The 14,544-nt window shown below is 35.2% G+C and overlaps 1 protein-coding gene across 2 annotated transcripts in view; it reads left to right on the top strand.

The window, feature by feature from the left end:
- Positions 1-5,327: 5,327 nt before the first annotated feature.
- The window catches only part of LOC149791886 (histone acetyltransferase type B catalytic subunit-like), a 137,026-nt gene continuing 127,809 nt past the window's right edge, over positions 5,328-14,544 (top strand). For both annotated transcript variants that reach the window (XM_089970390.1, XM_089970391.1), the window contains exons 1-2: positions 5,328-5,372; positions 9,286-9,357. In XM_089970390.1, the coding sequence (XP_089826516.1) occupies positions 5,366-5,372; positions 9,286-9,357 (79 nt within the window). In that variant the 5' untranslated portion in view covers positions 5,328-5,365. The remainder of the gene's footprint in view (positions 5,373-9,285; positions 9,358-14,544) is intronic.

Below are 14,544 nucleotides of genomic sequence, written 5' to 3'. Positions count from 1 at the left end.
TGTCACTGAAGGTCATTACTACAGATGATAGTCTTGAAAGGATATAACTGGAACATCTTGATGTTTATAAAACGAGAATGATACGGATTTCTTTCTGTTTTATCATTAATTTTTTACAGAAATGAAACTTCTGTGTTTTCTCACAAATAGACAAATCATATTTCTATCTTGAAAAAGTTCGTACAACTTGCACACTAGGAGACATTATAATGTAAATATTCTTCATCAGAATCGTATTGCGGTTATGTCAGGTTTTTATCAGGATTTAGTGTGACTAACCATAATTCGAATAGTGTAGCAAACTCATACAAATAAAAATAAAACACCATTTAATTCTCTTGCATCAGCTAGGAAATTCGAATACGGGATGGAAATGTTACGATTTTGATTTAGAGTTATCTTATCTTTCCCAAGGATTATCTAACTTTGTGCACTTAATAAAAAGACAATAGACGACTGCAATTTCATGCCTTGATTGATTGTTTAGTTGGGTTTATGTCGCGTGTGCCCAAAAGGGCATGTGCGACGGGTTTATTCCCGCACAGCGGGTTGCTAAATGTTCCTGGGGGAAGGAATTAGTGCCACATCCCCCAGGCGTTTATGTGCTCAAGGAGTACTGCTAATTTAGCCGTGGGTCGTAGGACTATATGTCCATAACGACCTGAATGAGTGGGAATCGGCCTAACACACATTCATGTTAACAAAGAGTTGATTTCAGTCCGTTATTGACTGTATTACGTGTCGACCCAAGCAGTATATAACCCCTTTGCGATTGGTCGCAACGATGACGTCACATTGGGACATCTAGTTTTAAGCGGGAGGAAATTGTTCCACATCTCCGCCGTTATACGATGTCCGAGAGAGGCAAGAAGGCAAGGAACTCGGCAAGCCAGCCATGGATGTCGTGCACTCACAAGAACGCCAGCCCGTACTTAGTCAAATTTAGTCTAATTGTAGTAATGTACAATAAAAATGCCAATAATGTGTTAGCCACCTGTGCAATTGGGTCAAATCAAAACAAGTTGTAAAATGTTCCTACGTCCTAACAATCGTAAAAGTTCTACTACATACAGTACGTTGTAGATGCCCTAGAGAATTTTAGTAACTAATATGTCTGAGCGACAGATAAAAAGTTTGGTCACTGTTAGGTCATAAAAGGTTTGAATTTTGAAGCGGTGGATTGAAGGATCAAGTTAGTGTGCATAATAGTTTTATCGAAACTGGATACCAAGCCAAAATGATTCCCTGGATAAGAGGCAGTATTGGTAACCCTTAGAAGGGTTTTCTAAACAAACTTCTTTACATTTCTCCACAGTCCTTTTTCCTCTCAGGCAATTTCGGGAATGTGGTAGCTGTGTAGCGTAGAAATGTATTTAGCTGCTTCTACTCGCTGCTGGACTGGGTAGTTCTTGTAGGTCTCTTGATAGAATTGTGTAAGGATTCTGACACCATAGTGCCACTAGTTATTCATTTATTTTTGCTTTTATTTATGTTAGGTGTTTCATGCGCGCGTTGCACGCTTATTTGTGTCCGACAGAGGTAAGGGAGGATGTGACCAGGGAGGCAGGCGGCCATCTGCAGGCAGGAGTCCGCTCATTCCAGGGTACTGGTCTAAATGGATGTACTTGCACGAAATTTGAGTTTTGGTTCTTGTGTCCGAAATTGTTCTAAATATGAGCTAGGTTGTATTGGATGGAAAACTCTGTGCTGCTTTAGTGTTAGTATGGTCTGTATCACAGAAGTAGGCCGCAGTATTACCTTGGCTGTCATGTTAGGGCTAGGTAGCGAGCAGAGAATCTTTTAAAAATATTATTTTTGTTGGTTTTTAAGGATATATTTGGGATTTAAGAAGACGGGAACCTTTGCTGAGTATTCAGGTCCCTAGGGATGTATCAAAAGCACCCGTCTATGTATATTAATCTGGTTTTAGAGAGTATTTGGGTGGGTTATGTATGTTTTACAGGTTGTTATTTTTAAGCTATAGGGACACCCTTGCTGAGTACTCAGGTCCCCCAGGACATGTCATGGGTGTCCATCTACTAGTGGAAATGTATTTTTAAGCGAGGTCGGGTTGTTTATTTTATGTTTTTAGGGTGTTTTATATTTTTTTCTTTTAGCTTTCATGTGTCTATTAATTCAAGTATGTTTTGGTAGGACATATTTATGTTGGGGTTGTTATTTTTAAGGAAATCTGGGTAAGTGGTACGGGATCCAATTTTTTTTTTTTTTTTTTTTTTGGTGGGGGCTTTTTGAAATTCCATTCTAGCTTCCTGATATTTTTAGCAGCTATTGAATATCTGTGGCAGGTCTTCAATGGTTTTGCAGTGATATCAATTGATATTAGCAGGTTTGGGTCCTAGATGTTTGCCAAAACTTCCTGCTAATTTTGTTTTTCCGGTTACGATGCGATTGATAATATTTTGGTCCAGGCTGTTCACTTTGGGTGGTTTGATGGACCTTTTAGTTTCTTTTATAATGGAGTAGAGTATCCTGCCTTTGGTTGTGGAGTTCCAGTGCTCCTGCCATTTCTGGGTAATATAGTTTCTTGTTATGCTTTGGGCTTCTGTTATGCTGTATCTGAGTGGGGCAGGGTTAGGGTTCCCTAACATGCTTTTTGTGACTTTGTCGGCTAGCTCATTACTAGGGATTCCTATATGCGAGGGTATTCACATGAATTCAGCTATCTGATCCGCTGTGGATAATTCCTTAAGGATATAGAAAGCTCAAGTCAAGAATTGCTCTCTTGAGTTGGTCTGTGAGATTTGAGGGATTCTATTACATTAAGTGAGTCGCTTATGATAATTGCTTTTGAAACGTGTTGGTCTTTAATCCATTTTAATGATTCTGTTATTGCCCAGAACTCTGTGGTGAAAGTAGAGCAGTGGTCTGGTAATCTGGATCCCATTTGTATGATGAAATCGTGAATAACCACTGCAACTGCTGTTCTAGGGGGTTCGGTTGTTTGGGATCCGTCAGTGAAAATTTTTACGAAGCAAGAGTATGTGTCTTGTATTTCCATTGCTACGATGGTTCTGAGTTTAGATTCTTGTTTCTATTTGTTTCCATAATTGTTGACTCTGGTGTTGATCCTAGGGATAGGGTTTGTCCAAGGGGCGGGGTCAGGGGAGTGAGTGTACTCTTCTTGTAGAGCAAGTGTTGGCAGCTTTCCCCTGAGTTCTAGGATTTGTTTGCCACCTTGTTGGGTTAGGAAATAGTTTGCGGCTAAATGGTTTGGTGCATTTTCTAAAGGTTACTTTTGTAGGATGCGAGTCGGGGTGATTTGTTCATCGATTGGAGTATCGGAGGAGCATTTCCTGTCTTCTTATTTTTAATGGCAGTTCACCGGTGAGGACTTGAAGTTCGTCCAACGATGTCGATGGTAGAGTGCCAGTGCAGACAGATAATGCTTTCCTTTGGATGGTATCTAGTTTGTTTAGTAATGTTTGTTTCGCTGAATTGTAAACTTGGGCATCCATAATCTAGCTTTGACCTTATAAGTGATCTATAGATGGCTAATAGGGTTTCTTGACTGGATCCCCAGGTTCTCCCTTTAAGATTTCTTAAGAGATTAATATCTTTATTGCAATTTTGAATTAGTTGTTCAATCTGGTGTTTACAAGTTAGATGGTTATCGAAGAACATACCTAGGAATTTTACTGCCTTAGCATATTTGATTAACTGGCTTTGAATATATAAGTTGGGGTAAATTATATGGTTATTGCATTTAGGGGAGAAGATTATTGCTACCGTTGTTTCATGTGAGATCTTAAAACCCCATTTACCTGCCCATCTCCTTATGTTATCTAGGCTTTTCTGGACTTCTTTGACTACTTGATTGCTAGCAGGGTTTCCTGTCCTCCAGATACCGCTGTCATCAGCGAATTGGGAAATGTTAACCCGTTTTGTCGCTAGGTTGAGGTCAAGGTCTTTAATCCTGATGTTGACTGAGTACACTCCCTTGTGGGGTACCGTTTTCAAAGATTTTTTCTTTTGAGGTGGTGTTTCCTACTCTAGTGATTATTCTGCGACCTGTTAGGAAGTTTTCGATTCAGTTAAACATGCATCCAGTAATTCCGAAGTGGTTGAGTTTTGCACTCAATCCTTTTGTCCAGACAAGATCAAACGCTTTTTCAAGGCCAAGGAGGACTGCTATAAGTTGTCTGTCTGATTTTCTTTTGGATTTGATAGCTAGTTTGATATCCGCTTCTAGTCTTAAAAGTTGATCTGTTGTGGAGCGCCTGTTACGGAAGCAACACTGTTTTTCTGATACGAGTTTGTTACTTTTTAGGTGGTGTTTTAATCTGTTGGCTAGGATTGTTTCCATCATTTTACATATGTTATTAGTGAGGGAGATGGGACGATACGTGTTAATATTATTAGGGTCTTTACCTGGTTTAGGGATTGGGATGACAATTGCTTGTTTCTGGCTGAGTGTCAATTTTCCACTCAATTTCATGCCTTTAGATACTTGCTGACGGGTTTGTCCAACATATTTATTTGTACAAATCATCAACCTTATTACATCTTTGGTATAACTTCAACTGCATGAAATATTTTAACTAATAAAAGATCAGTGTGAAAATCTGGGTTTTTATATTTAGTTCGTTAACTATAACTTCTAAACATTTGGAATTTAAATATTTTGAAAATGTGAAATCTGATTTTAGAGCCAATATGCAGGAAAAATATATCGTCCTTATTAAGTACATACTTATATTTCATCTTCACCTGCTATTATTGTTTATGCTTATGTATATATGTTAAGCTCTTCTCCTGGGTTTTATTTCATCAATGTATTCCTTATGCAGTAAGTATACACTTACAAAGCAGCGTAAGTAATAATTACCTATCCTTTTTGTAATTAATTTTTTCCCATCTACTTCTGCTTATATTATAATCTTATTTGTGGCATTAGAAAACTTTCTCGTATGTGCTGCCAAATATAGACTTTTCTGTCTAATAACAAACATCGATATCACTTCATATACACCATAATGTACTCAAAAATACCCTTCAAACAAAGCATGCACCTGAAAATTAAATACAACAAACGTAATTTCTTTCTTGTTAGATATTTTATGCGTATTAACCACAGTTAGAACTTTGTCATATGTCATTACTATTGCATTCATTCTTGGTACTTTTTACTTTTAAGCGCCAATCTTTTTGATGATGTAGCCTGTATTTTATTCATTGCAGCACTTTGTTGCGGGCCATTTTATGCCTTGCAACAAGATTAACTTTTATATTTCAAATAAACTTACTTGGGTAAAGGTTGTGGTACCAGTCATGAGCCGAATATAAATAGGATAACTCGGATCTTGTCCTTGTACGATCTATTCCAATTAATCGCGGGAAAGAGAAAATGGCGGGTACAGAGAAAAATTGTTTAACAGTGATGTCGTCACTGTATTGTTAGGACGCTCATATACTTTTCAAAAATTGAAAGAGGACCATTTTATGATTAATCCTTTTTATTTCAGTCAATATAGTTTCCTATTTTGCATGTAAAACTAAGAAATGCGCAGTATATTTATTGATTGTAATGTGTTTTCGCGTGCTCTCGTCATCACGATTTTATCAGTGTACCCAACTTGAGGTGTTGGCTTGTATTTTGAAGAAAACAGTAACAAAAGTCCAGTATGCAAGTACTGTCTGAACATTATAAAACTGAACAACTGTAAAAGTGATTCGTTCTCCAGGAAAACACATTTGGCATTAAACCATATGGATAAATTGTACAGTGCTGCAAAGTGTACTTTAGTATTACAAATAATACGTCAAAGGTTACTAGAAACACCGAAACACACCCAAAAACCGAAGTACACATATCTGGTACCATAAGAATAATAAAGATCTCTGTATTATGATCTGTATGTGTTTTAATAATGATAACAAAATGCAAAATAAAATTTGATTTTAATGGTTTTTATAAGAATTATTCACATTTTTCTATTTATAGTCCATTCGCATAACAAGTCATTTGGTCAGCTCTTACCTCGTATATTTGATACGCCTTTATTTATTTTGAAAAACTGATATGATATGATATTCCCACCAAAGGATATGATACTTCCATCACAAACATGTAAATAAACATTTGGGATTCTCACAGTCTTAATCTCACTCTTATATTTTAAATTCTGACCAAGTCACTATTTATCATACCTGTCAATCAAGTAAAATCTGGTAAGACTGATGTCATTACATGGATTGCACCAGAAATTGGTACAAAGTAAATAATTCAAAATAGCATAAATCAAAGTTTGTTTTACATACTATTATTGTTAAAACAATTGCAAATCATAATATTGGGAGTGTACACCAATATATACACCCCAAAGATGTCAATAACTATTTAGGTTTTTATATGTATTTATTTTTATTTTGGTGTTTCTAGAAACTGATACTGGAGGCCAAATTTTCAAGAATAACTGAGATTGTTTTAGTTACATAAATTTGCTTTATAACAATCTCGTACGACTTAAGACCCCAAGGCTGTCCCAAAATACATATATACAGTTAAATAAACAAAAAATTGTGAACAGTATAATTCTGCATTGTATAATCATCAAGTAACATCATTAGAGTTTTTTCCCCTTGTCAGTAATCGCCAAAGAGAAGACCTCAAGACTACCCCAAAATACCAACATACTGTCCCAGAATGCTCCCTTACCCAGGATACATATATAGAAAAAAATAAAATCAAAGACAAAAATTGACAGTGACCAGTATTATTATGCATGGTATAATTATTGAGTAACATCAGTAGAGTTTTTAATTGTCAAAGACGAGACCCCAAAACACCACAAGACGGTCCTAAAACACTCACCTTCCCAATGAAATAAATAAAACAAAAAAGAGATGGTGATCAGTAAAATTCTGCATTGTATAATTATTGAATAGAGGGGCCCCGAGTGGCCGAGTGGTCTAAAGCGCTCTCCGTTACGGATCACTGCCATCTCACCTCTGTCTGCGTGGGTTCGAGTCTCGGATTCGGCTAATGTGGGTATGTGAGAAAGCCTGCCAGTAGCTTCTCGTGGGTCGGTGGTTCTTTCCGGGGTTTTCCCGGGTTCTTCCTCCACCATTAATACTGGCCACCATGTATAGCCAATCGCGTGCTGAAAAATGGCGTTAAGCCCTACAACAACAACAACAACAACAATTATTGAATAGTAGTTTTGTTTGGGTATCTTGGGGTGATTAGTCTCTCCCAGACCAATCCACATATAGTAAGGATAAGAATAGTCGTACAGTGTCAGATGTCTCCCGTGATATTTAAGTTTTTGAGTGCATGAATAACAGTGTTGTGTAAGCTTGTTCCCTTATTAACTAATGGAAATGAGAGGCCTAAGTTTCAGGAATATATCACACTTGGCAGTACATGTTGATACTTTTCCACAAATTAAAGTCATGTTGCCTTAGACTTTACACTGATGTCTCTTTTCTGATAACATAAAAATTCTCACACAAGCAAATGGATGTGTTTTCAAGTTCCGTTGATCTACATTTCAATTGTTTGGAATGCAGTGCAAGCCAGGAATGCTGAAATCGGTTAAAAGGATGATAAATATCTTGAACAAAATGAAAATACCTGAACACTTTCTTCAGTATTAGTATATTTGTATTCATTTTACCTTAATCAGATTTTGGCATTCCCAACTTTCATCCAGTTCTTATGACTATAAATATGATTAAAATAATATAGCAAAATGACACGAGTCCAAAACATTTGGCAATAACAAAACCTATTCTCTTTTAATAATTCTTATATCAGTTGTTTTGTTGTGATATATAGAGTTGCACATGTATGTTTGGTAACCAAAAGTTATATATTCCATCTATATTATATATTTTGTATTAATATTGATAATGGCAAATTATTTTCAGTTTCTGTATCAAATTCATTATTCAGTTTGATTAAAAATTTTAATCTTAAACATATCACCTTTGGGGTTAAATAGAGTAACAAAAACTTAGTGACTTAGCTTAAAGCCTTGCTTTTTTATGCAATGGCATTAATAACAAAAAGATCTAGAACTAGTGTTGTTCTGATTATCTATCAAAATCGATCATCTATTGGTTGAGCAAACCAAATAAGATAATTAATTGTGAAACTCGATTATCGATTGTTGTGTGTAATGGGAGACCACATTTTAGTAGCATGCAAAACACAAGGTTACTAAAACTCGTGTGTTAATGGTAAGCTAAATAGGTCTTCCAATCTACTTCAGCTGATTTGAATTATTTATTCCCTTCACAACTTACAAATATAAAACCATACCAGCTTTCATAATTAGGAACATATAGTCTTAAGTCATGATTACATATTAAGCTGTTGAGTTAATAACTTTAAAAACATTTGGTGATTTGTTTCAGTGTAAATATAAAATCCTTTCTAGTACACATCACATATGAAGGAAAGGATTTTGGGGCATTGCAACAGTATTTCACTTACATAAGACTTACGGCCATAATAAGTTGCTTTCATTTAACAAAGTTGTAAAACCAAAATAACAACACAATAGAAACAATTGTAATATTTGTGTCGGGTTAAAGTATACATTTAAAAATTTGCTTCTAATAACCGATTATAATCGATTAATAGTTGGTTAAGTTGAACCGATTATCGATTATGAAATTCTGACAGATTCCAATCACTACTAGAAACTCTGAAGATTAATTGGATATATGATAAGCTATATTGTACTGTTTGAGTTGCTCCAGTAATATGGCTTGTTTTTTTGGCCTTCTGCTGCTGGGCGATTAAAAATTCTTTTTCCAAAATTCTTATCAGTACTAAATTTCTCCACTTAAAATCAGTTACACGTGGATCGTTTTCTCTTTTTTAACTTGTCATCACTCTTTTTAAGTTATTCAAGTGAAATATTTTGAATCACAATCCCAGGATGTGTAACCCCTGACCCCTCCCCATGATATTATAATATTATCCCTTTAGAACAGAGCACCACCAATTTAATGCATGCATGGAAAGTAATGCTATTATTAACTCACCTGGCCCTGTTTGCTTGTTACCACCATGTCATTTTTGTTCCTTTTGAAAGCTTGATTTGGAAGGTAGTGAATGTATTATGAAAATAATCAGTCAGAAAACACTGGTAGCTTTGATATTGCCCACAAATTTGAATTTCTGTATGCTTTTTTAAAAAAATCCATTCTGAAATTTTCCAGACCTGTTATTGAATGTTGAACTGTAGTTTTTATATTATTCATATTTGTAGAAATGCTAGGCATTTAAAATTTTGGTTCTATTTTTTCCCCTAGGTATATCTTTGATGAAGAACAAGCTTGAAGCTTACAAGTGTTATGCAAATGAAGCCTTGCACTTCAAATTAGGTAAGACTAATAAATCTGGTTTATATCTAGCTAAATGTTATCCTATGGTAGTGATGTGTATATTGTTATGTTGTGTGCTTAACTTTTGACTATTATGGTGTCTATATATTGTGTTTAACTTTTGCCCAACATTTTATGTTGTACTTCAAGATCATGTAAACATTATTGACATAGCCTTTTGACCTTAGAAGGTTCTAGAAGGTGTACCTGCATTTTTGTCTTGTTTGTAAGTAATAGAAATTTAGATGGTTCTGTAAGATCCACATCCTGGTCATCATCTTATGTCTTATGTTTTTATGTAAGTGTCTGATGTAAACAAAATTATTCATTCCTATCATATGTTCAGTGTCTGGAGTCATTGTTGTGTTGAGATATAATTTGAGAAGATTATTTATTTAAAAAATTATTCATTAGATATACAGAGTGCTCATCGACATTTTGGATGAAATCACAATTTTGGGTTTTTGTGAATTCATCTAAGGAAATTCTGAATTATAACATTGTGATACAGAAAGACTTTTGGCCATCAGCTCATCCAAGACTATTGGCATATCAACACTTTCAATACTGGAATTCATTTGGAACACTGCTCCAACCTATGCAGCTGGCTCACTTCTATTCCTAAAACACAAATTGCTATTTACATAAGTTTTGAAACTCAAGGTTATTTTTTTATATCATCAAAGGATAACTTGTGAAAATTGATAGATGATTACTTGGTCATAAAAGGGTTTATGGTCAGTAAGCTATCAAAACACATGCCTATGAATGTGCAAGAGTTTGTTGATATCAACACCAGCTATTTCATGGCTTGAAGCCTTCATTTTGCCTTGAGCTGTAACATAGTACTATAACTAACCTTTCTAAGGCAAGGGGTCATCTCAGAAAGGATGGTAAGTCATTTTACCTCTAACAGATCACAGGGCAAAGAAGATTACATTTGTTAGGTGACTCAGTTCTCATGATTGATTGTAATTTTGTCTCATGTGATATAACTTTTTGTTGATTTGCCATTAAACACCATCCAATCATACTTTTCAAGGACTTCATGGATCAAAATGCTATCAAATGTTTTATATCAATATTTGTTTTTCAGCATTTTCTAACAAAATTTCACATTTAATTTATGGCCCCTGCATGGCTTACAATTTTGAGGTTGCGTATTGAACCAAGCATACCGGATGCGGGAGGTCGTGGGTTCCATCCCCGGCTGAGTCATACCAAAGACTTACAAAAATGGTACTAACAGCTGCCTCGCTTGGCACTCAGCATAAAGAGGTTAGTGTTAGGACTGGTTGGTCTGGTGTCAGAATTATGTGACTGGGTGGAACATCATGATACATGTCTGCGGCATTATGCCCCAGTGCTAGACATAACTATAAACTGTCACACTGCAGACATCTTAGCGATATGACTGAAAAATTGTTAAAGCTACGTTAAAAATCTAAATCACTCACACACCCAAGCTGTCTTCAGATGCAATATAAAGACAGGGTCATTCATGTCTCAGACACATTTCTTGAAATAGAGGGGTTGCCTTGAAACCCTTGAATTAAAAAAAAAGTAGGTTTTATCCGTTAAAAGTCCTTGATTTCTTGACTTGTTAAAATTAAAAATATACTTTAAAGTAGGAATTTTTGAAAAAAATTACATTTTGCCCAAAATGAATAAATAAATGATATTGGATAAATTTAATTAGGGTCAAGAAGAAGCCTGTAGAGTTCGGTTCAAAAGATCAACAGACATTGTCACTGATGGAATAGATAAATGGTGCACAATAACTTTATTTCTTGACCAGTTTTCTTAACCAGAATTTTATTTATAGCTTGCACTGGATAAAATTAACTACCAGAATAGGTAGTGAGGAGAAGTGGGAGTAGAAAGATCAAACTAGCATATTTTCATGTCAGCTTATTAAAATTTGGTCAAAAGTTAATATATTATTAAAAGTTGTATAATATAAAAACTAAAACCTCAAAAACAGGTTATAGTCTAAAATCGGTAGTATCTATCATAGCAGAAGTTTCCTTTACATCTGGTTATTATAGGTTATTGCATTTGTATGGGAAAATATGAATGAGTTTTTGGATGGAATACTGTACGAAACTTGTGAGTGCAGTATATCCTTCTGACAAAACGAGTTCATATTTTCCCATACAAATACAGTAACCTTTTTATTATATGCTCATTTTTTTATTCTACCTAAGATTTAATTATATAAACAAAATACACTACAAGAAACAATGTAAATGAATGAATGCTGTATTCCAAACTAATACACAAGCGCAGATTTGTCATTACACAATGACATCATTATTAATGCGCACATAACTCCGCCCAGATAAATTTGAACTTAGTCGCGTGCTTGACATAACTTTTGAAAGAAAATGGCGTGTCTAGTTAAAATTGAAATTTGCAGTCATACTGTGAATGAATGCGCATTGCAACAATTTTTCCATTTGATCTGGAATGAATATATTTTGGTTTTTGTTTCGATTCGACGAAAGTTTGTGATTTTGGACTGGATTCATCTGGGCAAATTATACATGAAATACATCGGATTGAAGTGGCGTGGGAGAAGCGTGTTTACGTCTGCAGATGTGTTTCTGTTTCTGTCATTGAATGTTTGAAATCATAATGTGGGAAAAATATGATGTCTTTCAATTGCAATTATCAAAAGGATGCTATGGAATTTGATGCTTATTTCATTTTGAGTGCAGTAAGGAGGATGCATTTGCACTTATCATTGAAATTACAGCACAATTTCGAAATGTGTAATCCAGATTGACATGGCTTACGTAATTTGGATTTGCAGAATTAAGAACAAACATTTTGAGGAAATTCAGGATGTAAAACTGTAAGTATATTTTATTTTGCCATTCTTATGACCAGATAAAGAAGACAGTATATGCCTTGTCACTTGTATGTTATTTGTAATGACATAATCTTCCGTCTTTTATATAATGTAGCTAGCCTAAATCCGTAACATTGTAACAATGCTGAAAGTGCCAAAACAGCTTGGTCTTATTGCAGTCCACAAAACATGTTTTAGTGTATTCAGAAACAAATTTAAACAACCACAACGTAAAGAGCCTATTACGCGAGTGTATATGATTTGTTTACAAATCAGAAGTGCATCTGCTTCATTGTTTGTTTACAATAGAAAGTAGTTCCTTTATTCACATGAATGCTATATGTGTATTGTCGCGCGCGTTTAGTATCCGGGAATATTGAATGATTCTGACAATGTAAAGTTAACAGGGAAAAAAATGAGCATATAATAATATGAATTATTGAATAAAATGATTAATCTTATTACATATGGCAACAGGAACATGATACAATCTGACACAGATCCGGTTAGATCCTTTGGACGTGGGAACACATTATACCTTTGTCATGTATGATAACTTGATCTGACACAGATGCAGTTAGATTCTTTGAAAGTGGGAACATTATACCTTTGTCATGTATGATAACTTGATCTGACACAGATGCAATTAGATTCTTTGAAAGTGGGAACATTATACCTTTGTCATGAATGATAACTTGATCTGACACAGATGCAATTAGATTCTTTGGACGTGGCAACATTATACCTTTGTCGTGTATGATAACTTGATCTGACACAGATGCAATTAGATTCTTTGGACTTGGGAACATTATACCTTTGTCATGTATGATAACTTGATCTGACACAGATGCAATTAGATTCTTTGGACGTGGGAACATTATACCTTTGTCATGTATGATAACTTGATCTGACACAGATGAAATTAGATTCGTTGGACTTGGGAACATTATACCTTTGTCATGTAAGATAACTTGCAGTGCTAAAAAAATATGATAGCCCAATGCCCGGGATCCCTCTAATTTTAGATTGGGTCTGTCCTTTATTCTAGTTGATGTGCCTGTCGGGTTTGTCTTTAAAAAAATTAATTTGCCACAGGAAACTGATCATACTGATGAAATGTGTAAATGTATTTTCAAGATGTTAACATATATGCTTAACACAGTGCAATCTAAATCAGATCACAACTATCCTTTGTAAAATTGAGATCTAATGTTAATCGGATTGTGGCATGGCATGCTATAAATACGATTTTGTACTTCCAAACCCATGCAACATGGTCGTGTTTCGAGAAAACCCAATTTCTGTAATCTTTATAAAAACACAACAACAAAACAAACACTTTCAGTATATGCCTGTTACCTGTATTGTGTAAAAACGGTAAACAACCATGATTAGAGCTGATGTAAGACTCCCTTGAGAAGTTTAAATAGCAGCAATTAAAGGCATAGAGGTCAGGCATAAACATCCAATCCACATATTACTTAATTGGCTGATAATAGCTAGTGAAATTGTTTGAAGGTTGTAGTTGGTAAGCCCGTGGTGCTCATTTTCATAGGTAGGATCAGGAAGTTGAACAACCCATTGTAGGTAAATCAAATAGATGCTAGATATGTGTACAAGAACAAAAGTTAGCATTGCCTTAAGCCACTATGTATTATATTTAAGTTTTCTTGTCCTTCTTTATTGTCTAATTTGGTAGCTTCAATGTTAATCCTTGGTGGTTTTTGTAACCATTGGTGATTTGTTCTGGTCTGTATTGTTTGTTACCTGTTTTTTTAGTAGAGGTATCTTTTCTCTTAGTTCAAGAATTACTTTGCCACTTGGTGTGGTGGGTATGATTTTGGGTTTGAAGACAGCTTTACACTTATTTATAGCCATTTTGGTGGTATGGTTGTCTGGGTGGGTATCTAATCGAATGGAGTATCGGAGGAGCAGTTCCTGCCTACGTAATTGTAAGGGTAGTTCTCCTGTTAGTGTTTGTAGTTCTTCTAATGATGTTGAGGGGAGTGTTCCTGTGCATAATAGTAAGGCTTTTCTCTGGATAGTGTAAAGATTTTTATTGTACAGGTTGCTTAGCCGAGCTATATGCTTTGTTATTCCCTAACGGCAAACATATTTGAACACTCAGGCCATATATTTGCACTGAAACTCCTCTTTAATGTTGTTGTTGTTGTTGTCATTGTCGTAGGGTTTAATGCCATTTTTTCAGCACAAGATAGGCTATACATGGCAACCAGTATTAATGGTGCAGAAGAACCCTGGAAAATCCCAGAAAGAACCACCGGCCCACGAGATTCTACTGGCAAGCATTCTCACATACCCCCAATGGCCAA

The sequence above is a fragment of the Sinohyriopsis cumingii genome, chromosome 9 (genome assembly GCF_028554795.1).
Source record: "Sinohyriopsis cumingii isolate HCF-2022 chromosome 9, ASM2855479v2, whole genome shotgun sequence".
In the NCBI taxonomy this organism is placed as follows: Eukaryota; Metazoa; Mollusca; class Bivalvia; order Unionida; family Unionidae; genus Sinohyriopsis; species Sinohyriopsis cumingii.
Note: the sequence above shows the minus strand (reverse complement) of the source record. Positions and strands in the feature narration are given on the sequence as shown.